Source organism: Chroicocephalus ridibundus, chromosome 7 (assembly GCF_963924245.1).
Source record: "Chroicocephalus ridibundus chromosome 7, bChrRid1.1, whole genome shotgun sequence".
Classification (NCBI taxonomy): domain Eukaryota; kingdom Metazoa; phylum Chordata; class Aves; order Charadriiformes; family Laridae; genus Chroicocephalus; species Chroicocephalus ridibundus.
Genome location: NC_086290.1, coordinates 22082352 through 22107564, shown reverse-complemented (window position 1 = coordinate 22107564; position 25213 = coordinate 22082352). Strand labels below are relative to the sequence as shown.

The following is a 25213-nucleotide window of genomic DNA, read 5'->3' as shown; positions in this document are numbered from 1 at the left end:
GGCATGTGTTTATCTCTCTTTTCAGTGCTCACATCTGTATTTGATATTTATTTATTCAACTAGAGAGAAAAATTTCAAAGTGTGAAAAGAAGATAATGTTAACCTCAGCCCCTGTATGGGGCCATCCCAGTGTTTCTGGATGACTGTGCAGAGACACTTGTGAAATCACTTGAAATTGGATGGAAAAAAGCATCAGCATCTCTGGAGAGTAGTGTTTTTCATCCCAGTTCACAACTGTACATTATGATCCATCACACACTGTGTTTATCATATTGTTTATTAGTTTTACTCATTAGAATTCCTATTTATTTCAACAGATATTTTGCTAATGTTTTTTTCATATGAAAAAGTATCACAACACTGTAGTTAGCACGACATACATGTTAACAAATGTTTGCAATGATGAGTAGTTAGTTATTCCCCTGGTTATGTTTTAGGCTAGCTGTGCATGTGGCATGACCACTACTATGGAGTGCATTTTCCCATTCATGTCTAGATATTGCATACCATGATGATACAGGAAATACCACCATGGCAATTCAAAAATCCAGAGTCCTCGTAGGACACAGTTTGTGCATCCAATGAGTTCACCTTGTATCTCATTCAGCCCAGGTGTTTAACTAGAATATTTCCTACAGAAAAAGCCAACCAACCGACCAAACACAAACCAGCAGTATCTTTTCTACTGCTTTTCTAGATAGATAAGTTACAAAGACAAACAGGAATTATTGAATGTACAGTGGATTTCATTCAGGCAATAGGAACAGCAGGAGACCATTATATGTTTTGTTATTATTATGACAGATTAAAACATACTTGGTGACTTTTTTTTTTTAAACAAAGATTAATCTGAGAAATAATATGCTTTGCTACTGATATAACAGCATGGCATTGGAACAGTTTTTAGCTTGAAACACTAAGTGCCATTCTGATATTACCCTTTTGGGTTTTGCAAGATTTATTTTGTTGCCAAGGTGCCGATGTACAAAGTTAAAATACTTGAAGTGGAATTCCCACTAGAGAACAGCTACTTCTTTTTCTCAAATTCATGCTCTAATTCTTCCCTGTTACTTCAATGCATAGCTCACTTGGAACCATAAATAACTTGGGTTGACCTTTTAAGACTAGTACTTAAGTTTATTTTTGTGGATTTTGGGTATTTTGCAGCTGTAATGAAAATTCCTTCTTCTCTTTCTACTGTTAAATACTTACTTAAAAGAATTTAAGCTGGTTTTGATATAAGTAAAAGTCGAATGCACAATTTATTTTTAATTATACCTTACAGATAACAGGTTGAGAGATTAGACAATTTATAGCAATTTTTACCTGTGAAATCCAATTAGAATTAATTTAAGGTTAGTGGAGATGTACAAACATGAGCTGTGGCTTATACCTGCAAATAGCAGAAGTAGTTTAACAACTCCAGGTAGGTTGACTGACCTATATATCAACTGCTCTGACTGAAAGGAGTTGCTAAAGGATGGCTACTTAGATTTGGACCACTACTTCGGCAGCAGCCAGTAATGTTGGGAGGTGTTAAAAAAAACAGATATGAAGAACCAGAGATAAAAGGAAAATACCATGGAGACTGGAGCAGAATGGGGTGGAGGGGCTTTACTTTTAAGCACTGACGCTTTTTCTAAGTACCCATCAGTAAGCGAACAGCTCATTTCTATGATCCTTCAGTAAAAGACAATAGGTTCCTCTTGAAGCCTACCTATAGCAATTATAGCATCTGTTAGTGTTGTGCAAGGGGAGTCATGCCAGGGTATAATTATTTACACAGACCGCATTTTGTATGGCCCAATAAAGTTGCAAATGTCGTAGATCAGAGAGGAGGTAGGAGAGCTGCTGCACTGTTCCTTTGTTGCTATGCTATTTATTTCATTGCTATTCTCTGGTCATCACACTGGATCTTGTTTAGAGTAGGGGGATGATTGATTAATTATAACTAAGAATGAGTAACAAGTAATAGCAGTATGTGCAGACACCGAGTATAATAAACTTGTTGTTTAACAGGAGTAAAAAGCATTATGTTGTACCCAGGTTCTCCTTACAAAAAATAAGGAATTGGGCCTTTGCAAGGGGTGAGGGAGAGCTCTGTGTTCTGGCTTTGGTTCTAGGGTGGGCTTCTGCACTTGGCAATAGGGAGTCATGAATAAACTCACATACAGCAAAACTGACACTTCTAATATGATGCCAACCATTTTTTTTAAAGACCTTCTCCATTCTTGATGAAAACGAACGAAGAATCCAGATCAATGGCGTCTGCCTGCTCTTTGTCTTTGTTGGAATTCTTTCATTTTTCACACAGTTTCTACAGGTAATAGCAGTCTAATATGGGTAAATTTTCTTTCTGTTCCCTTACTCAGTGGGTATCTCTTTCTGTACAATATTCTTGTTTATTCTTATGCACCCCAGGGATACACATTTGCAAAGTCTGGTGAGCTGCTTACAAGACGGTTAAGGAAAATTGGTTTCCAGGCTATGCTGGGGCAAGACATTGGTTGGTTTGATGACCGGAACAACAGCCCTGGTGCTTTGACTACAAGACTTGCAACAGACGCCTCACAGGTCCAAGGGGTAAGAGCTGGTGACTTAAGAATTGTTTTACTACAAGCAATGACTGAAGGCCTATTTTGGCACGTTGTCATGGAAATTAGCGAGCATGCTACCAGCAAGGTCACCGTAGATCAGTCCTTGGTCAGTCAATTAAGCTATTTCTATTTATCATAGACTGTCAACGTGGAACTATTATTACTGTATTTACCTAAAAGCACAAATAGGGTCTCAATTTACCGCCCATTATTTCTGCTTGTATTACCAGAACAAGAACACAAAAATCAATAAAATACCAACCATCAATGGAACCGGAAGGAGCATCCAGTGCAAAAGTTTTCATTTCTTTTTTTCTGGAGATGAATTAACTTTTTGCCACAATGCTTAAGTGTTTATTTCAAAAATATGTCAGAGTAGTATTTTAGTGACATTCATCACTACTCAGGTTTTCAAGTTTCCAGCACGATATTGTGCTTATTGTGACAATTTTGATTCAAACTGGCAGTCCACTTGAAAAAACAGCTTACAGTACTGGTTGGTGCTCCAGCCGGGGAACCACGCAGTCAGTTTTAGTGTGACTGATTATTTGGGAAAGTGAACCAGTAACTCCATGCGTTCTGTTCCTTAGTGGGTGAGGGTTAAATCATGCTGAGCTGTAAATGTTACCCATCTGAATTGATCCTTTAGTAGAAGTGAGTCAGATGCCATTTTACTTGGCTCCAATACAAGCAATTTTCTAGAAATGAAGAAGGAAACATACAGATTTCTTTGTTACGAAAACTGTCCCATTTCAGCTTGACTGAAGATGGTAGGCGAGTTTTTAAAAACTATTAACGGAGGTTTTAAAAATTTAAAAGACAAACAAGAGAAAAGGTTCCCAAAACCGCTGTCAGCAGCAATTTCTACAGAATCAGAGAAACCAGCTGCAATCCTCTTCAGCCCTTACAGGCACTTACAGGGCATATTTTAATTGAAATAAACAAACTTGTAAAACACTGACTGAACCATTTAATAGCCTCCTACGGGACATCTTTGTTCTAAGCACATGTAGAGCAGTGGGGAACAGCCATTCAACCCACAGCTCCAGGGGAAAAAAACAGAGCTACTTGAGCAGCGGTGTCCTCCACCTTTCACTGCCTGACACAGAGCTTAGCCAACTGCTGCTATTGCAGAGCGAGCTGAAGGTAAGAAGATGCACACAAGTGTCCAGGGCCTGAAAATGTCTACATCTGCATCGGGAGCAAGAAGTGGACTCTTGGAGTGGGAGGCAGGTGTTAGAGATGCAACAGCCATGTAAGAGCAGCCCCGTGGCTGCTCCTTTTGGTAGCCTCTGCAGAGCTGGGAGGTGAACCTTCCACCATGGCCAGGTCTGAGGCACCTTGGCCTATTGCCGCAGGTCAGAGGAGGAATAGATGATGAGCATTTTGTGCTGCAAGTTCACATCCTGCAAATGAATTCGATTGAAAATGATCAAAGATATCAAATGTATATAATTTTTCTAATACATAGCAACCCAGTTCCAATCTAGGGCTGCTGTTTAATGCTATGAAACAAAATAACTTTTGAGTAAATAAATCAAGTTTATTACAAAGAACAGTGTTCTTGAAATACATAAGGAGAAGATGAATGCATTCAATAAAGGTGATGTCAAAGGTGTATTTAAAGTTTCTCCTTAATAAAGAGACAAGCAGAAACGCAACTTTAATTCACCCTTTCTCAGTGATGCTTCTTACTGATTTTAGCACAGCTGAGACTTTGTTGTTAATAGCTAAGTTACAAATGGGTTCTCCTTATTATTTAAATTTAGATGGATAAATGCAGGGGTTAAACAGAGTATTTAGATGAGTCATTCTCCAGGGAACCAAGGGAAGTAATTTCAATTTCTCACAATCATTAGAAACAAATTTCTGAGTTCTCATTGGAAAGTTTGACGGGTGAAAGGAATATTGGAGATTTGCAGTCCTTCTCTTGATATGATTAATTGGAAATAGTATATCCAAACTGGCTAAATTCCAATGCACTCGGCAGCCGTTGGTGCCTCATGATATTTGGATATCATTTAGAGTTTTCTAAAGTTTTATAGGAAAATTTATTTAAAGCTTATTGAAGTTACTATTGGAGTACAAGTCAATCACCTCTGTTTCTTCTCTTTGAAGGCAACTGGATCGCAGATAGGAATGATTGTCAATTCCTTTACCAACATTGGGGTGGCCATGATCATTGCTTTCTACTTCAGCTGGAAACTGAGTTTAGTTATATTGTGTTTCCTGCCCTTTTTGGCCTTATCTGGAGCTGTGCAGGCTAAAATGTTGACAGGATTTGCCTCTCAGGACAAGAAAGCGCTGGAAGCTACTGGACGGGTAATGTTATTTAAAAAATAATTTATATTTGCAGTCACGGGTAGTTGAAAAATCAGGCATTTGGGACCATCAATAATTCAAATGAAATTAAAATGGCAATGTTTTGCAAATAAGTTGTCACATTTCAGTTTGTCAAACCATTGAAACACCATTGGTAACTCCCTAACTGCAAAAGCACTTGCTGCATGGAATATGACTGACTTTTCAAAAGTTATTGGACCTAACTGGTAGACACAGGTCTCTCAGCAGTCTGTTTCACCTTTGTCTAGTTATATTTAAAGACCCATTTGTTCATGCCCTGTGATTATGTGGTCCTTAGAAAGCAATGACCGTTGTTCACTTAGAAATCCTCTCATCTGAGAATTCGGCACTGAATCACAGATCAGTACGTGGATTTTAGAGAGCAGAATTGTTCCTCCAGTGGGCCCTACTAGCTTACCAGCTTCTCCATGAATGGGTGCTGATAGATCACAGGCATAACTTTATTTTTATGTATGGATTTTAAGGGTCAAAATTCTATCAATTCTCATTTCTCAGATAATACATAAATCTTTTTTTTTATTGTTTTTTAATTCAGATAAGCATTAACCCTTTTTCTGTTACTTTGTAACAGTAGACATAGCACTTTCTAATAATACTTTAAATTTTGCTCCATGATGAAAGCACACCTGTGTGGGTATTAAACCATCATGGAACATGAGGCAGGAATTCCCTTTCCTTGTAAAGAATGCCTCCAGTGTTCAGTGACCCCTGGCTAAAGCCCTCCTCCTCGTAACTCTAACTCCAGTATCACGTAGCAGCATCCCGTGCTCCGTTGGCTGCAAGACCCTGTGAACTGTGTCGTGGTTTTGGCCAAATTGGCCAATGGCTGGTGACAGGTTCTCCCCTCCAGCCTCTTGTGCACGGAGAGGAGGAGGAGAGATAAAGAGATTTACGAGTTTAGAAGAAACTAAACTACTTCAATGAATTATTAATAATAAGATAAAAAGGAAAATAATTAAATAGATACAGTATATAGAAAACCGTATTAAGCTCCCAGGATGATGTCACCGGCAGGCACTGGGGAAGTCCCAGGCTGGACTCAGCGATGGGTGGGAAGTGGGTTCCAGAGTTAGAGTCAGGAACACACGGATCGGGATCAAAGACAGATAAACAGGCAGGGTCCTCCTCGGATGTCAGCCATTGGAGGACGAGAGTTGACCCTTTGATCCCTCAGCTTTTATACTGAGCGTGGGGCAGATGGGATGGAATACCCCTGTTGGTCAGTTTTGGGTCACCTGTCCTGTCCCATCCTCCCTGCAGGTGGGACCCCTCTACGCTTTTCTGCCTCCGACCCTCCAATGGGGCAAGTGACGAAATTAGCTGACCTTGGTTGTTACAGCAATAAGTATAAGCAAGAGCCTCTCTGCGTACCATTCCTTGGCACAAACTGTCTTATCACTCTGAACGAACCGTTTCAGACACAACATGCTGTTTATTTCAGAGGGTTAGAAGAGGCCTAGCTAAGTAATTACTGAACAGAAAGTTGGTTCTGTTTTACCTCAAACCAGGACAACTGCCTCACCTCTAAGGCTGAGAATAGGTCTATTGTAGTTCACACAAGGCTGAGAATAGTTTTATGACGTTTGCACTGGCTGAGAAGACTTCCAGTCCACGTACCAAACAAGGAAAAGGTAGCGACACAAGAGAAAGGAATGGCATTTTCTCACGAGTTCACTCCTATGCCCGAAGAGCAGCGGGCAGGTCTGCTGCCTTTGAAACACTCAGACTCTTTGACTTTAGTCCTGGGTCACTAAGTTCTGGCACGTGACCCAGAATCTGATACTTTTGAACTATACCTAGTTTGACTGTGTGGAAAATGAACTGCGCCAGAAATGCAGGGGATTTAGAAGACAGGCGACATGAGGAAGACTACCTCAGGTTACCCCGCTCAGAGTAATGCCTGAGGCTTCTCCCCTGCTTTAGGCTGCCGTATTTTTAGCATCAGAAAAAGTATGCTTTGCAGGCCCTCTCAAAGCCTCATAGATTTGCCTTCTGCAGAGCTGCTTTAGCCCATCCTAAAATGAATCTTGCAGAGTTCCCACTCCTCCCAGTCCTTCTTCTTAAAGTCCTGCCCACCAAACATCTTACCCATCCCACCTTCCACCCTGCCCCATCTGAGCTCTCAACCAACCGTCTCCTCTTGACCTGAATCTTTGCAGCAAACGCATGGACTGGAGCCCTTTGCCCCGTTCAGCTCTGCATCTGCTGGCTGTTTCTTTCCCACTGCCTGCTGCAGGCAGCTCAGCCTGCCACCCCCCCTTTTTGACTTCTGAAGAAGCAAATCTTCAGCTCCCAGTTCCCATTTCTAGGTGTGATTTAAAGAAGTGTGTCATGACTGTGGGCACAGAATTTCAGAAAATCATGTTGACTTTCTACACATGCAGACTTCTGGATTTTATTTTTTTTTTAAATGCGCAAAAGGGATTATGTGAATTAATATCACTTGACTTTGGTATCACTAATCAAGTGAATACATTTATGGGCCACTGCTGAGTGCTGTTAGGGACAATCTCCAGTTCCAGAAAACCAAGGAAGAATTAAGACTTGGCCAATTGCCTGCATTCAGAATGGTTTAATTATTTACAAAAAGTGATAAATCAAAATACTGTCTTCACAGGGAAGAAACTTCACTAATGAGTAAAAGCACCAGCTTTTACCCAACAGAATAACCCAGAGGCTGGGATGAAAAGGGCACGCAATGCTCCAGCAGTTTTTGGTGACGACTGATTATGTCTGGTGTTATTTTCTAATTTATTTGCCAGTACTGCGTCCAAATGCTAAACGCTGTGAGTTCTTCCACAGTGACTGCTCATCAGCCGTGCTAAACATGGAAAAGCACAGTCTGAACAATCCAATTCACCGTACCTCCTTATCCGCTCCTTCACGTTGTATGATAATGCAAGAGATTTGACTCTCAATTTTGGACAGGAAAAAAACCCTCAAATTGGATGGAATATTTTTAATGATTTATATTCAGATCCCTTCCTACATGCTGAAAACATTCATAAGCCATATACCAGACAATTGCTTCCCAAAGGAACGCGTCACACTATGAAGTTACTATTAAAGTCCAGGCAAAGTACACCATTTTAAACCAATTTATTAATAAAATTACTTCAGACAAGTAGCGTGAAATTAGGATCAAACAAACTGTCAGTTTACTTCTATAGATCAAGTTGCACTGCTATTTTTTGGGGGGCAGAAACCCAAATTCTGACTGGTGACAAAGCACAATATAAAGCCTACAATTAATTAAAGATCCAGAGAAGTTTCCATGGGGATTATCTCACAATTTCCTGTGTTGCATTTTTCTATGTACACAGACAAGCATTTGCTTCCTCTTTGCCCATGTACAAGGTAAATAATTGTGTCGCTGATGTTAGAGGAACCAAGGTGCCACCCTCCATTTATATTTTCCATCTCATCAGGCTTTTTGGACACAAACAAGAGAAAGAGGGAGGGTGAGCAGGTGAGGAAACATACTAAATCCAAGTGGTTTTAATTTATGAAACAGAAGCTGGGGATAGCATCCCTTCTAACTCTTTCTCTGACTATTGCTATAAGTAAAACAAATAAAGTAATTTAAATATCTTTAGTTAATAAATGCATGCAATCAAGGAAATAACAGTGTTCCTAAAACCATTTTTGTTTTTGTGGATGTCCCATTTAGTCCCATTACGTGAAATAAGTCACACGTGAGAGCACGTGCCCAATTTCCCAAGTGTGCTTGCAGTAACTTAGCTCTAGTGGAGCAGACAGAGCATTACTATTGGGGATGTTAGTAGATAATTGCTTGGAGGAAAGTTTCTCGTTAGGTTGGCTGACATTTGGGCCAGTCTGTATCATATCTGAATCAATTTTTATATGGCATTAGTGTCCTGTGGTCGTGAAAGAATCATGCATTTGTGAAAGAGCACACTCTACTTTTCCAAGTAAAAATTAGGAGCTTTTACCTATATATTTTTTTCTCCTCCAGATTGCCAGTGAAGCCCTCTCTAACATCAGGACTGTAGCTGGGATAGGGAAAGAGAAAACGTTTATCGACAATTTTGAGAAGCACCTGGATATGCCTTATAAAGCTGCAACCAAAAAAGCACATGTTTATGGAATCTGCTTTGGCTTTGCCCAGAGCATAGTGTTCATTGCCAACGCTGTCTCTTACAGATACGGGGGGTTTCTAGTTGAATTTGAAGGACTCCACTACAGCTTTGTGTTCAGGTGAGAGCCTGCCTGGAGACACAAACAGGCTCCTCTCCGGAAGCGCTGGTCTTGGTGCAGCGGTCGGTTTCCCGATTGCTTCCCAGGAATGACCGTGTCCCCCTTCCCCGCAGGGTGATCTCTGCTGTTGTCACCAGTGGAACTGCTTTGGGAAGGGCTTCTTCTTATACCCCAAACTATGCCAAAGCCAAAACATCTGCTGCACGCTTTTTTCAACTGGTTGATCGGCTTCCGAAAATCAGCGTTTACAGTGAAAAAGGGGAAAAATGGGTAAGAGCGGAGATGAGTAATTTGTGATGTCATACAGCATTGAAGTTGCACTAACGATTTATAAGTCAATGAGGATTACTGCTTTACAGGAAGGTTATGCTGATTGTATAATTGTTACTTGTCTTTGCTCTTTTGGAAGCAGCGCGCTCTGTACTTGACAGCAAGAGTAATACAAAGTGTGGTGATTAGGAATATGTCAATGTAAAACTCCTGTAAATTGGAATAGGACCAATTTAGATGACTCACAGAATAGCATGTTTTTTTCTTTCTGCTCCACAGTTCGCGCATAGACCTGACTATCTCTGGCTTATAATGGAGGCTTTTTTTCCATTCATATCCAAATATTGGGGGTGTTCATGAGGAGGCGAATCATCTTTGAGTCAGATAAAATGAAAATGCTCAATTTTTGGTGAATTGGAAAGTCAGACCCAGAAAATTCAAATAGTTTATTTTTCATGTATTTTTTTTCAGAATTAAACAAAAACTCGATATCATTGTTATGAACCAAATGTATTAAGTATTCTGCTTCAAACGATGAAAATGAAATAGCTTGATTCCCTTCAAGAGTTTTGTAAGAGTTTTTTAAGAGTTCTAGGAAAATTGACCTGGATTCTTGTATTGTTTTAATGTTGCCAAGTTAGATTGATTTTATTTTTTTACCAAATCCAGATTTTTACACAAATGTATTTGGACTATCACCAAATTTACACTTGGACACTGCCTGTATTAAAATAAAAAACTTACCCATTTGCAAGGCAAATCTGTTTCCAATTGTTGCCTCTGACCAGTGCAATACGGGGAAGTATAATCAGAGCAATAGTGTTACCGCTAATGGCTCCATCTCTAGGAGAGCTCTTCCAGTATGGTTTTTATCCTTCTTTCTGGGCTAATTTCACAAGCACTTTTCATATTTTAAATAAGGAGTGCAAGAATGGAATCTGCAGAAGAGTGACTTTGTCCTTTACAACTCAGTTTCGAGCTCAAGCTCATTGTAGCATCCTTCTCTTTTTTTTTTTTTTTCACCAGGACGATTTCAAGGGAAGCGTTGAATTTCTTAACTGTAAATTCACATACCCTTCTCGGCCTGATATTCAGGTCCTGAAAGGACTCACTGTAGCTGTTAAGCCTGGACAGACTTTGGCATTTGTTGGAAGTAGTGGCTGTGGGAAGAGCACCAGTGTGCAGCTTCTGGAGCGTTTCTACGACCCTGAGGCGGGAAGTGTGGTAAGCAAAGGGAACGTGGTTTGTGTGCTGTTGTTTTCAGCAATGCTACAAGGACTCTTTTCAATGTGTCCTACTGTGCAGCCTAGCAGTGGTGGCACGTACATACACAGCTTGGGGCTTCAGCTCCTTCTCAAACAGATGCAGACTGTTCTGACAGTTCCTGAGTGTCGTCTCAGATATATTCAGGCAAGATCAGAATACTACAAGCCTCAGGCGTACCCTCGTGCATTACGCAGGCCATAGGCATTCACCTTGGTAGCTCCTGTATGAAACATACAATGTGCAGTGTACATCGTGGGAGCACAAGCACAAATTATGCCCAAACGGAGCCACAAAGAGTCTGGAACATCCCTAAATATACAGTTTCAACATACAACTTCTTTGCAGGTTGAATTTGTCTAGATTTAACTTCCAGTTATTCGATTACTGGATTACTGAAGCTTTAAAAAGCTTTTGTATCTTTTGCTCGTGTACTTAATCATCTAGTTTGATTTCTCTTTCTTTGGAAGAAATAAGTGTGGTGATCGCTATGCCAGGAAGGCGACAAAGCCTGTGGCTAACCTTAAGCAATTAAATAGGTCACTTGGACTTAAGATCAAGCAAACGGTCTAGCGTTTGGCTGGAGCACAGACATACCCAGAAAATACACATCATGCACAAAGGAGTCAAATATAAGCAGATTCTTCAAATTATTTTAAATCTGTGGTTTTTACATTTTAGTAATATGGCTAAATCATTTAGTTTTGCTATAAACTGTTTGGGTTTTGCAGGCTGTTGTTTTGAAATGATGTTTCAAGTTTTCTCCTATTTCCTGGTAGTTAATAGATGGACACAACACCACGAAAATAAATGTACAGTTCCTTAGATCAAAAATTGGAATAGTGTCCCAGGAGCCTGTGCTATTTGACTGCAGCATTGCTGAAAATATTAAATATGGCAGTAACACCAAAGAGGCAACGATGGAAAAAGTCATAGAAGCAGCCCAGAAGGCTCAGCTGCATGATTTTGTCATGTCACTGCCTGATGTAAGTACCTGTGAGGCCTTGGCTGGGACTACAGATAGGCCGCTCGGTGTTCGTTGCAGCAGGAGTTGCTCCAAACCCAGTTAAAGTTGCTACACATACACACCTTTTATTTACTTTAACAGCTGTAATAGTAGGAGAAAAGAGGGTGTTGAGACCATGCCTCATATGTTCCTGAGGTTTTTACACAGTAGGCGAGTATTTATGAAACTGAAACCAGCAGTTACAACTCTGAACTAGGAGAAACGGGAAGATTTTTCAAAGCCATTGAAAAGAAAGAAGCAGCAGCACAGTTCAGCAGTCAAAGCGTTCCACAGCACCAGGAAATACAATTCCTGTTCCCAGCTGTGACCGGCGACTAGGGCACAATACTTAGACAAAAATATTTGAAGCTTGCTGCTTACGTGCACTGAAGTATTTAAATGCACTGAAATCATATAAATATAAAGCAGAAGAACATAAAAGTATGAATACAAATTAGGCACCCAAAAAAACCACCTGTCCAGAAAGCCCTTAAATAACTTTTAACCTCGTCTCCCAAATCTAGGGTGGGGGGATTTCTTTTGCCTTAGACAAATGAGCCATCCTCTGGCTATCAAATTTTTCTTCCAGGCCCGTCACCATACCGCCTGGGCTCCTGGGCCATGTGCACTGCAAAGTACGGTTCGGAATCTTACAGTATTTCTGCACTGCCAGGTTTTTTAAGAAGGAGGCAGCAATGGTCAGCGCGCTTGTCTCTCTCCTCCTACTCTTCCTTCAGGTTGTGTACTAGAGTGTTTGCTTACACTTGAATAAAATCTCCCTTCTGTATATTTTTCAGAAATACGAAACTAATGTTGGTGCTCAAGGATCCCAGCTGTCTCGTGGGCAAAAACAACGCATTGCTATAGCGAGGGCCATCATACGAGATCCTAAAATTTTATTACTGGATGAAGCTACATCCGCCTTAGACACAGAAAGTGAAAAGGTAAATGCGCAGTGATAGGCAATAAGCGAAAGTTAATACAATGGTTTACAATGTACAATGCCTTTTTCTCTTCTACAGAGACATCCCAACATACTCCACTACATGACCACAACATTATTCCCTATTGTTAATTCATCACTTATATTTTTAATCGTCTTTTCAAAAGATCCCGAAAGCACAGATATAAAACCAGCAGCCAGCTACAGGGTCTTTTAGACTGCCAATGAGAGGTGGCACTTTCTCAGAAATCTGCATACTAATTCCCTGCGTTTCAAAGCATTCAGTGGGAATGTTTCATAAATACAGATTCTGCACATTAAAAAAATAATGCAAAATGCATTAAAAAAAAAAGGAAAAATGTATTCAAGCATATGAATGATGAGCCTGAATAACTAATGAAAACAGCAGTGAGGGGTCTAAGAAGTTGGGCAATAATTTGCATGGCTTGGTTACACTCAGATATTAGAGAAATGGTAAAAATTTAAAAACATATCCACACTGAGCTGACATTCAGCATGTCAGCTGAATAAAGGCCTTCCTTAATTTCTACTGCTGTCTACATTTACCTGTCCCTTCTTTGCACTGCTAAGAAACTGAGTTCATGACCCAGCTAAGCACAGCAGTAATGTAATCTTTGATTTAGCCTCATAGTCGCTTTTACAAGTTGCACAATATGGTCAATTGAAACAATCAGATTCCTACAGCTCTGAGCCCCAATTTGGTTTTCCCATTTTCACTCTGACACTTTGTCTGTTGCTTTCAGACTGTGCAGGCAGCACTGGATAAGGCCAGAGAAGGGCGGACCTGCATCGTCATTGCCCACCGCTTGTCCACGATCCAGAATGCAGACATCATCGCTGTGATGTCACAAGGACTCGTCATTGAAAGGGGCACTCATGATGAACTGATGGCCATGGAAGGAGCTTATTATAAGCTTGTTACCACTGGAGCCCCAATTAGCTGAATTACTGTGATTTTAAATGTGAAAGACACTTTGTCTGTCAGCAAATACTCTGCAGTAGGTACGTGTATGTTGGTACTCCGTTGTGCTACAAAGTGCTCTACAATATTGTGAGTTCTGTGGTACCCTAAATGTATGTAGCTTTCTGCATCAAGCACACTTGTCAGGCACACGCAGGGGACTAAGCATAAACTGATGCATTCAGGAAGTAGTTTAGCTCACTGCAAAGGGAAAAAAAGCCTGAAAATGGAAAAGATCTTTGCTGCTGAGCTGGGGAATTGCCACCACCTGCAGTCAGACCACACAGTCCTGTCGTTCCTCAACTAGCAATCAAGGAAGACTCCGCTCTAGTGTTCTGGAAACTGCCACTTGTCTAGGTAAGCTCTACGAATAAAACACAATCCCAAGAATGAGGCTGTATATCTGAAAGGATCAAATCTCTCCTAACACTGGGTCTGCAGAGGATTACAACAGATGATACCCTTACTGTGGGTATGGAAGCCCCACGCTCCCGCCCGTCTGTACCATACCACGTCAGCTGTGCTGTTGGGAGAGGCTGGATTTCCACTGTGTGCAGCTACAGCACCAACACACTGGTGCCCTGAGCCTGACAGAGCCGTGCCCCTTCAGCAAAACCGTCACGTACTTACAAAGAAGGCAGCTCCACAAAAGTAAGGAAAGCAGCCAAGAAGAGGAACAGAAGCTGGTGAGGATCATTTCCCCTACACTCACCACTCTGATCAAAGCTGTCAAACAGATTTTGAACAGGAATAAATGCTTTAGTTAAATCAATGCAAAATCCTACAGTTAATCGTCACAGTCATTTAAATCACTTCTATTGAGATAGCGATGGATAATATGTTGTCTTTTTTTCAGAAGGCAAGACGATGAGTATTTTTTATAAAACCATAAATATATGCAGTAAAGGTGGGGGGAAAATAGCCATAATTAGCTGTTTGTATTAAGCAGAGTTGATAAATCGAGCAACAATTCTTTGAGAAATTACAAAGGTCAGGAAGTATGTTCTTCTGGCAGAAGCTTTTATCTGTATTAGTTTATTTTAAGGTCTACTGCCTGTTTCTCTATTGACATACTGATATGATATTTAATTTATATTAGTATTTAAGGCCATGGAAAAATAACTATTCTTTATTAAAAACTGCAATTACTATGTGTACTTATTCCATAATTCTTTTGCCTAAAGGACACCACTTTTGTGGCTGAAATTATAGCAATAAATTGTATTTTTTATTGGCTCTTGTGCTTTAGCACTTCATCTCTCACCCTTCAGACAAGCAAATGAGTATCTTGCAGCAGATGATAACAAGTATTTGTCTGTATTTAGAGCATGTCCGTAACAAGGGTCTGCTGTGCAGGATGGAGCTCTTGAGAAGAGCAACGCAACTACACTAGCTCCTGCCTGCAAAGGAGCCTGCCACCTCCTTGCAGGAGCACAGTGACATGGACCCAGCTGGGTGGTACTGCTACTGCTCCTCTTCATAACATCATCCTGGTTTTAGAGAGCTAGTAAATATTGGGAGCTATGTACTGGGAAGTATGCCTGTATAACAAAGGCACTCATGGTGTTCACAGACAGTCGCATTGGTGTTACATGTTCTTGGGTGCCATCTCCTGCCACTTTATACCTGTGTGCTATTGACAACCAGTTGGTTATAAAGCCCTTCAGTACCTGTGTGATGGAACTAAAGTATAAGTGGAGCTACATGGTGCATCTGGGCATGAGCAACAAGCCTTGATGGACTGCTTGGTGCAGAGCTGTACTGGCCTTTCCTCTGCAGCTGCCCCACAGGTAAGTTCCCCCAGCCCTGGAGCTTGGTGACAAGACCCCTGAGCAGACGCAAAGAAGTTTGCTTGTGTCTTTCTGTCTTGACAGAAGTAGCTGACAGTGCCATTTGGTGTTTCCTGCTGTATGTTTCTCCGCACGGTCCATGGCAGCTGCATTATCTGCTTTTCCAGCCACCCTATTCCTCTGGATAACTATAACCATGAGAGTGTATTGGGATGGCACCTGAGTAACTGCTCTGCAAATATAGGCCCTGCTCCAAAGAGACTACCCTGAGCAGGAACAGCCTGTCTGTAGCCAGAGTTCTTCCATCAGGACATAACAGGAATGAGGAGGATGAAAAGCTGCGTATTAGCAAAAGTGGTGTGATCTGAATGTAATGCCAGCTTGCCAGCTCATTTGTATGAGGAGCGAGGGACACGCTCACTTCATGTAATTTCTGCCTAGTGATAAACTTTCTGCAGACAGATGGAAGGACTTTTGGAATTGCATTACCCCAATTTGGGCATCTCTAAGCCAAGAATAACAGAGTAGTTTCTCCTGGAATCCCATTAGTGGGAGCAAGGGGATCAGTCAAGCACCTTCCATCCTCCTTATTACATAGGAAAATCTTAATTCAAAAGGGCGTCTTGTGGCCCAAACCAGGTTGAGTAGTTCAGCCCATCATATGAGTGTATATGCTCTGTATCTGTTCCAAATATTAACAGTAAAAAAAAGCTGCAAAGGCCTGATGAAGTTACAGTTTAAACTTTTAACAATTTGCTAGCTCTTAGTTAAGGTGCCACACAATCTTATTAAATAAGGCTTGAAGTGTAATTTTCAACTGCGATAAATTTACTAAAGCCTGACTAAGGGACATGTAGCTCTATTTCACTGTATCAACTAAATGCCTCTTGATTTACAATTCTAATTCTATCAAAATATCAATATTATATCTAGACCCTTGTTTATCCCACCACTCTGGAAAAGGCTAACTCTGAAGTTTTGGGAGCCCTCCTTGGAGATTCTTCAGGCAGTTGCACAACGCTCTATAGCCCAACACACTCAGCTGCTCAGAAAGTGTCATATTCTACTGCCATTGCTTTATGAACAGGTTAATTTGTGAAGTTACTGGCAAAAATAAACTAACTTAATGTATTCCATTTTACCAAGATTCTTGGTTTTAGTAATGCTTTAATAGTTGAGGAAAAGAATAAGAGGTGGTTCAGACAGGAAGCTCGTCTTTGTCCCTTTCCCTGAAGCACTGAAGTTGAAGGCTGAATTAATAGGACGCTCCAAGAAAGTGAGTGGGAGCCCATGTCTTCCTACATGTCTGTATGGTACTAGAAGAATACTGCAGAAATGCAAGTAGTCATTCTACATTAATGGTTGTGTCTATCCCAACAGAGGCACCAAAATTCTATCAGTACTGGGAAGCACAGACCCTCATGTGGTAGGAGCTTAGAAATGTGATGTCTGCCCATAACTCCCAGCTTAGAAGAGCCAACATTGCCAGTTGGCCCAAACGCTGCTGCAAGAGCCACAGACGGCTGCGCACAAAGAATCCCCTGCTGTTGGCCAAGAGGAGTGAGGAACAGAAGGACAGCTAGATCAACCTAATAGCGTTTTGTGACGCCTTGTAGGTCACCTCATTGGCAGGGAATAACAAAGCACAGAGCATCTTGAACATGGGAGAAATCTTTGTTGTAGCTGCCTTTGCTCTTCATTATTTGTTTCTAGTCACATTAGCTTAAGTCATTTTGCTGAAGGAGTCACAATTATTGAAAAAGACTGGTTTCAGGCCAGCTACTGCAGGAAGAAGAGTTCAGAGAATCATTACAGAAGATACCAGGAGACGCATAAAGCAGAATGCTCCTCAGACTGTTAAAAACAGATTCATCGCTTTTTTAAGTCAATGTAGCCTTAGGAGGCTCTTAAATAAGGATGTCTGTTTCAGATTTGCTTCTGTAATTTGTATCGTGTTCATTCCCAAGGGCCAAATCAAACTATTCACTGTGTTTTCCCAATTAAATATGACTCTTTCCATTTCAATTATCCTACAACTAATTGGAAGTCTAGAAACAATATAACGTTTATATCTTCTAAGCCTTATTGCTATCAGATCGTATGCACACAGCCCTCATTACCCGTATTATAGCTTTATGCTGCTTATATTCTAAGCATTATGAGATGGTATCAGCAAAATATTGCTTAAAGATTGAGCACCAAAAGGGAATATGCAATAGTGGGTGCTAAATAATGAAGAAAAATGAAAGTAACTCCCTTTGTCTATTCAGAGCATCCTGTTTATATAGAACATGTATTTGACATATTAGTTACTTGTGTCCCTAAGTAAACCAAGCTGTCAAGCATATAAACTTGCAATGACTTAGTCTGCAATCACATCTTCATGACTTACACAACTACTAACAGTGATTCCGGCTTCTGACTCCTGACGTGTCATAATTAGTCTAATTTGCTTTTGCAACACAGGAGCATGCACAATATGCTGAGCTAATTTCATTATTGACAACTTTCTTCATTTGTTGCTCAGTGTAGATGTACAGAACCCAAAGATTTGTTACACCATATTTATGTATTTTCAATATCAAAGATGTAATCTGTGTCATTCATGATTTATGTGACCACTTTCAAAAAGTAAAAATGACAAAAATCAGACAATAATGCAAAAATATATTCTACAGAGTCTAACTGAAAGAAACTTTTTTTTTCTCTCATCTGGCTTAATCAAAAGCTGTTTTTCTCAGGAAGCTCAATAAGTTAAATCTGAAGCCTTATTTATAACTATGCTGGCCTTCTTCACAGTGCCTGGGTACAGTTGTAGGTGGTGTGATACTGTCACACCATTATCTATCAGTTTAACACACAATATCTATATATAAAAAAACCTGAATATTGAGTATCACTATATACAACTGAGGCTTGAAGCACCATCTAGTTGGAGACAGACAGCACTAAAAGACCACCAAGTAGCTAAATAGAACTAGTTGATTATACTTTAAAACTTTGTTATGACCCAGAGTATTGGGTCATATATAACCATACTACAGTGTCCCTCATTGCAGTATTTCTAGGAATAAAATCAGCAATTAATATGTCTGAGCTGCCAAAGTCATTCTTGAATGTACTGATTTTGGACGTACTGGTTACTTACCAGGAGCACATCAAAGACGCAGTGGCATCCCCCTTGGTTAAAATCAGTTAGCAAAACTGCCTTTGCAGAGGGTTCTTGAACAGTTCATATCCATCCCCACATTGCCACCCATTTGGAAACTTTATCTAATTAAGTTTCTTTTCAGTTGTCCTCATTAATGAGTGGACACAGTATGGAACCAAGGCAACTACAGTCAGAGGCATAGCTGCACTCTTACAAAACGAGAGAATGTAGAACAAATACTCAGTATGAGTAGGGATCTTAATGAAATTATACAGTTGCAGCATAGCTAAAGAAGCAGCTATACAAAATACGCGGAAACTTATTTTACAGCTATTTTTACCTTTGCAGCTTGTGATGAACATTTCAGAATTAATTCCAAGACCTAAGCCAAAGAGTGCACCTAAATTCCTCACCAGTCCAGCAAATGGAGTTGTGTCAATGTTTATCCAGTCTGGGTTGGCACACCACTTCTTGGCCTTTGGAACAGACCATAGCAAGTCAATATCAAGAAGCTTGAGGACCAGATAAAAGCCAAGGGCAAAGATGAAAAGAAACAAGTTTGTCTTGATGTACATTCTCAAGCTTGCTGTCTGAATAGCAGGGGTATGCTCAAATGCTTCTGCCACAAGAATGCCTGTGGATTGGAAACTCAGTGTTACAGGGAACAACACACTTGTACTTTGAAAAAGTGCTTTTTACAGTGCCCCTGTAGAATCTGACTTCTGAAGACAGATTAATATATCTATGTATTTTATGTATGTATGTATGTATATAAACACGTACGCACACAAAATTTACTTCTTCTGTAGTACATTACAAAACCTCTTCTCCCACTGAATACTGCTACTTTGGAAAAAAAATATTAAATACCAAGCACTGCATGTTTTTGATATGAGGTGTGCCTTATGCCTGAGTGCATCTCCCAGATGACAATCCATCAAATATTAGACGTAAACTAGATGTAAGCTAGAACATTCCTTTTCCACAAGAGACTCGCACTCAAAGACACAGCGATGCTGAATTCAATACCAGTTCCCACGCAGGCTTTGAGTGTTGATGGAAAAGACACAGAACACTCTTACCTTACTTCTTACTCATTTTATGCTGGTTGTGAAAAGAGAGGGCTGGACTGCAAGCCAGTGCTGCACAGGCTGCTCTGCATCCATGAAAGAGAGAGAACGGGAGCAGGCAGCCCCTGTTCAACGCTCTGGTGACCCTCCTTGAGATCAGATAGATACTAGAGAGATTGTTCATAGTTTGAACTTCCTAAATACCAATTTGAAACACATTTAAGTAATTCTGAAAATCATACTTTAGCTTCTTAAATCACCCTGGGGAGTGCTAATTTCCCTTTTTCTCTGTTTTGCCCCATGCTTGTCCACACTGCACATGTGCTAGTTTGCACCTGGACACCATTTGAAGTGAACCAAATAGCTTCCTCCTGAGAGGAAAGGTCAGGGCCATATAGGAGCAACTTCCTCTCTGATCCCTTCTGCAAAGGCAGCACAGATAAATACCAGGTGCAGTTAGTACAAACCAGATAGCGCTAGTCTGTGGCAGTGTGGACATAATGCAGTCAGCATCAATTGGCACATGGGCAAGGGCTCACTCCCTGTGTGAATTACAAAGACAGCAGGTACTACCTTGCAAATTTTACCTTTAGACTATCATCAAATCCTTGGTCTTCCACAGCACAGAGCACCACCAGAGCTGCAAGCTGTGTAGCTGCGTAGCACTACTAAAAATCTCTTGGCTTTTCTCATATTTAATTTTTTTCATATTTTGCATATATGTTGAAAAGAAAAGAAAAGAAAAAATAGCAACATTACCAGCAAATACTCCAAGAATAACTTGATGAGGGAAATGTGTTGCTATAAATACTCTTGAGATGCACACAATGATCTGGATAATCCAAAAAATACTCCAGAGGAATGACCATGTCAATCTACGGGGGAAAAAGGAGATGCTTAAAAATTAAGACATTTCACCTAGTAATTTACACCAGGCCCCCTTGTGTCAGGCTCCTATTTTTACCAAGCAGAGGTTTACAACTAGAGAAGTTTAGAACCAGATGGTTAAAAACTAGAAGTCAGTACTAAAACATTACCAAGAGTGGTTGCTCTTGCAGCCACATCTAGGGCTGCAGTAACAGACCCCAGTAGTTTCAGATCCAAACACTACCATGGTTTTAGTGATGAAAATCATCAATGGCAAGTTATATTAGCACCAGGACCTTGAACATATTTCTCATCATGAAGTCATACTTAAATGCAAAAATTCATTTAGTTTAGTGACAAAATTCATACAGTATGGGAGCAACCTTGTCAGGCTTGGAAAGGGCAGCCATCAAAGCAATTGTAAGACTTGCCCACACAGCTGAGTAACATGTTCCACTGAACTTTGCCAACATTATGCACATTTGCTGTAAAATGGGGTAAGAAGGACTACCATCAAAGCAGTAAATGTATGTACTAACCAACAGACAATTAACAGAATTCAAAACTTCCAACGCCGAAGATCTGACATGACCTTAAATAGAAGCTGATTCAGAAATATTGTATGCAACAACTGTTAAGTTAATAAGTACCAACCTATACAAATGGATAAATCCTCTTAATATTCTTTTTCTTAATCTGAAGTAGATAATAATAAAAGTTTGGGGTGTTTTTTTACAAACTGGACAAAACAAACTATGAATATTTCGTTAAAATAAGTCCATTAAAAACACAGCATGTATATAAAGAAATATCTGTATGAGTTAAAATAATGGAAAGACACTGACCTGTGAAGGGTAACTGCTGATTTATCTTTCCACCTAACTGTGTAGCTAAGTGCTGCTGTGACCATTACATACCAGACACAGGAAGATCCCATGGCATGTCCAGATGGGCTTCCTAGGAAAAACAAAAAGGAAATATTCAAGCTTAAAAAATATGACTGTAACATTTGTCGTATAGAAAATGTCTACTGGCAGTTACTCAGGCACCTAATAATTTAGAAAGAACATGCTTAACAAAGGCTGAAAGAATATCAACTGCTTCTCAACAGTTTATTTTCTCAATATGAATTTTTCATTAGACTCATCTATACAGAATCCAGAATATTTGTCTGAAAGTCAAGTGGGTAACAGCTTAACCACATCATATGGGTGTAAGCTCGTATCTTGATTGGAAAGCATAGTATTCTTCCATTACTTAGATTTGGATGGTGATTTTTTAAGAACGAAAAGCACCTAGGGCTCTCTTAGGGCTGTAGCATACAATGTAGAAGTCATATATGAGGATCAGATGAGGGAGTAACAGAGATTTAGCTCTTTGTAACAGTATAAGTACCAGTATAACTTTTAGATGGCCCTTCCAAATTGCCTTTTATTTGCTTCTCCAATTACCATGGCGTTAGCAATTGTGATTGTGTCTCATTAGTAATGTTGCAGTCCAGGTAATTCACATTTTAGGTAGTTTTGTAATAAATTTAGACAAGTACCTGAAGTATGATGGAAGAACTGTGTCTTTGTGCCTTATTTAATTTTATAGATTTTAATTTAATTTTTCTGGGAACAATAAGAAGCCATAGAGAAGTACCTACAGCTGCAAAAATCACCAAAGTATGCTGGCACAATGCAAGGGAAATGATTCCTAAAATTACTCTGCCACTTCTTTTTCCCTGTTCACCAGGTATACATTCAAGAAATGGAAACAGAGGAGGACAGAAAATTAGATCATTGGAACCTGTCTATACCAGACTTTTACAGCTTGGCTTTCTGTGGAGACAAAAGAAAAGTAAAAGGGACAGTGTTATTTCATTGGCAGAAGAAATCGTTTTGGCCAAAGAATGTGTTATGACCCAGCACTATATAGTAGGTTGCAAAGCAAAAGAATATTTCAGTGAAGCAGGAAATCAGGAATGTCTAGGGAGGACAAGCACAATGATTTCTGGCTCCCTACACTCATTTTCAGTATCCTGTTGGCAGTATTGTTAGTAATCACACTACCAACTCTTTCATTAATTTTTTAACAGATGTACAATTCTAAACCTCACAACAGAACAGATGCCACTGATAAGGAAACCATACTGTTGTATATCAGCGTTGGGAAAGCTTCTCTTTGTTCTAATCTAGGAAAATGTCATCTAGGAAAAATGTTTCATAGTTCATCTGCAAATTATCTACTGGAAACAGCATAAACTCCACCTTAAGATTTATGTTTACTCATTCTAGAAGTACAAACTAAATTCAGGTCCTAGATGGCTTGCCATGTAGTTATATAAACACTTCCCTCAGCTTTCCCTTTTGTTGGGCCACAGAGTTTGGGCTTCAGGCAATCCTATCAATATTTGGATATGCCCTGCTCACATCTGCGGCTGCTTCTCTAATCTTTTCATATAAAATGCATATATAAAAAGTGTGTGAAGTACCACGTAAGCTCACACAATGACTGTGTGCACCTAACAGCTGTACTCACTGCACCTCCTCTTGGTAATGAGGAACAGGTGAGTGACAGATATTGCCAATGGTCAAGGGCAAGTCTGGAGATGGGAGAAAGTGCAGTCATTGTAAGTGCAAATAAGGAATCAATATGACAGTGGTACCCACTGGACAGAAACAGGAATGATTTGTTACTTCAGGAAGAAAGTAAGAGAGGAAAATGGCCTTCTGGTTCAATGAAACAAAATGAACCACACTGACTGGTTCCTTAGTCAGGGCTTGGAATTACATGGTGCTGAATGGGCTTAATTCTGAAGGCTTTTGAAAAGATCTGAAGGACCTTAATACTTTGGGTTACGTCCCAAATGAATTCACTTGAGAAAGACTGCAGATCACATATAGACCAGGCATTTTAAACCCTGCCTGATACAAGGGTTTAAGCTTCTCATTCAAAATTACAGTGGGATAAAATGCAGGATATTGTTAACAAAATACAGCTCTGCAAACCACTTAAAAGCTTGCAGTGGCATTGACGAGGCACAAAGCACATTCATTTCCACAGTCAATATTTTCTTGTACAATGAATTAAGCTAAATTCAGTCAGTTAGCTAAGTGTAAGTTTACCTTATTTCACATATTAAGGTCGCACAAGCTCATTTAACTTCAGCAGGACTGCATTTGAGTTTCACAGAGAAGACAGTGAGATATAAAAAACTGAACATACATTGAAAAGGTACATTTTTCAGAGACCTTTTTTTCCGCATGTATTTGTACACGTACCCACACACACAGATTCAGTGCCACTGTCTGGTTCTGGGAAGAAGGGTTCCATTTTCCACCGATGTATGTACATTTCCATACATTACATGATCAGTTGTTGATACTATTGTTATTTACACTGAACCACCTACTCGTTTTTGTGGTTTGAATAATTCTTGCAACAGTGCACAAGCCCTCAAACTCAACAGCCCCCTGCTCTGGAATTTCTCTCCCCAAGCTGATGTCATTGGCACTGCAAGTGTTCCAAAAAAGGGACCTGACAAAGCAAGTGAATCACTCTTTCTGAACCTAGGACACAAGTTTTGAGAAAATTCCTTTCCGATATGCTGGTTCAGTCCAGTAGGAGTTACTTTTTTAAAGCAAATCCCCCTCCGTTGCACTGTTTAAATGCAATGAAGTAAACATTCTTGTCCTACAGCAATCAAACATCTATCATATCTTATTTCTTCCTTATTCTTGTCCTGTGTTTTGGTGCTATTTTAAACATGAGGTCTGAGATTTGTATATCATATAAGATCTTCGTAAGTGACATCCTCTCTCCCCCAAAAGCCACTATTTCTATTAAATGTCCCAATGTAATCTCCAACATTTCTTACCTGGTCCAGTTTCACATGTTATAGGAAACTGCTCAAGGCATGGGCTTGACTGATTGGGATAAATCATTGTTTCTTGCACCCACCAGTACGGGCGATGCCCAAACAAAATCCTGACAAAAAAAAATAACATAAAATGAAGCAGAAACACAATAAAAAGATTCTTACGTAGGAAGGCCTCAGCAAAGCATGACAAATAATCTTACAATGAATATGAGTATATTGCCAAAACTATTCTGTAATAGTTCTATAGGTTCTTCTTGTCTTATCAAAATGTCCTTTCAAACATATCTTAAATATCTTCATTGTGAATTCCTGTTTTATAATTACAGGGGAAAGTCTACTAGTACGTTATTCACAGAAAGTTTTCTAAACTTGAGGCATATATTGTAACCACCATTAAAACCACCAAATTTTAAAATAAATCCAACTTCTTACCATTTAAATATGAGGTTGAACCAATCACCAATGACTGCCACCCATATCATTTTAGTACCAACCACTTGGTTGAGCTGAAACCAAAGAGGAAAATAAATTGAGAATATATTCCGGGGGTCGCCAACATGTGACATAAAATTAAGGAAATCCTGGTAAGCCCTGTAGTCCCTCTGTAAATGCTGAATGATAAGCACGCCATTGCTATGAAGGAGATCCATTTTAGGGGATTAAACTCTACTCGAAATATAGTAAAGTTCCTTTAATCTTAAGTTTCTAGTGATGGAGAATGAGAGTCATGGAGGGGAGCTATTAAAAAGTGTGAGAAGGTGATTGACGTTGCCTTTATATTGTATCGCCGTGGTGTACCCAGCCATTCCTGGAACACGTGGCTCCAA

At 39.9% G+C, this 25213-nt stretch overlaps 2 protein-coding genes across 4 annotated transcripts in view; one reads left to right on the top strand and one right to left on the bottom strand.

Moving 5' to 3' along the window:
- Positions 1 to 15972, top strand: part of ABCB11 (ATP binding cassette subfamily B member 11) — a 72219-nt gene extending 56247 nt beyond the window's left edge. For both annotated transcript variants that reach the window (XM_063340312.1, XM_063340311.1), the window contains exons 21-29: positions 2219 to 2323; positions 2422 to 2583; positions 4716 to 4919; positions 8938 to 9179; positions 9293 to 9449; positions 10476 to 10673; positions 11492 to 11698; positions 12516 to 12662; positions 13426 to 15972. In XM_063340312.1, coding sequence (XP_063196382.1) covers positions 2219 to 2323; positions 2422 to 2583; positions 4716 to 4919; positions 8938 to 9179; positions 9293 to 9449; positions 10476 to 10673; positions 11492 to 11698; positions 12516 to 12662; positions 13426 to 13626 — 1623 coding nt within the window. In that variant the 3' untranslated portion in view covers positions 13627 to 15972. The remainder of the gene's footprint in view (positions 1 to 2218; positions 2324 to 2421; positions 2584 to 4715; positions 4920 to 8937; positions 9180 to 9292; positions 9450 to 10475; positions 10674 to 11491; positions 11699 to 12515; positions 12663 to 13425) is intronic.
- Positions 1 to 25213, bottom strand: G6PC2 (glucose-6-phosphatase catalytic subunit 2). 2 transcript variants are annotated; one of them, XM_063340314.1, is made up of 6 exons: positions 24819 to 25213; positions 24384 to 24493; positions 21367 to 21478; positions 20414 to 20529; positions 18925 to 19218; positions 1 to 59 (listed from the first exon to the last, which is right to left on the bottom strand). In XM_063340314.1, the coding sequence occupies exons 1-6, from the start codon at positions 25034 to 25036 to the stop codon at positions 52 to 54; spliced, it is 858 nt and encodes a 285-aa protein (XP_063196384.1). In that variant the 5' UTR covers positions 25037 to 25213; the 3' UTR covers positions 1 to 51. The 2 variants fall into 2 exon arrangements, with proteins under 2 accessions (XP_063196384.1, XP_063196383.1); XM_063340313.1 differs by lacking the exon at positions 1 to 59 and having other exon boundaries at positions 18707 to 19218.

What these genes read in the sequence shown, in the direction of transcription:
- G6PC2 (XM_063340313.1), bottom strand. Translation starts at nt 25,036, where the DNA reads ATGGATCTCCTTCATAGCAATGGCGTGCTTATCATTCAGCATTTACAG. An exon ending in TTCAACCTCATATTTAAATG is followed by an intron (nt 24,494 to 24,818) that starts GTAAGAAGTTGG and finishes TTTTTTTGTCAG; the next exon opens with GATTTTGTTTGGGCATCGCC. An exon ending in TATTCTTGGAGTATTTGCTG is followed by an intron (nt 19,219 to 20,413) that starts GTAATGTTGCTA and finishes TCCAATCCACAG; the next exon opens with GCATTCTTGTGGCAGAAGCA.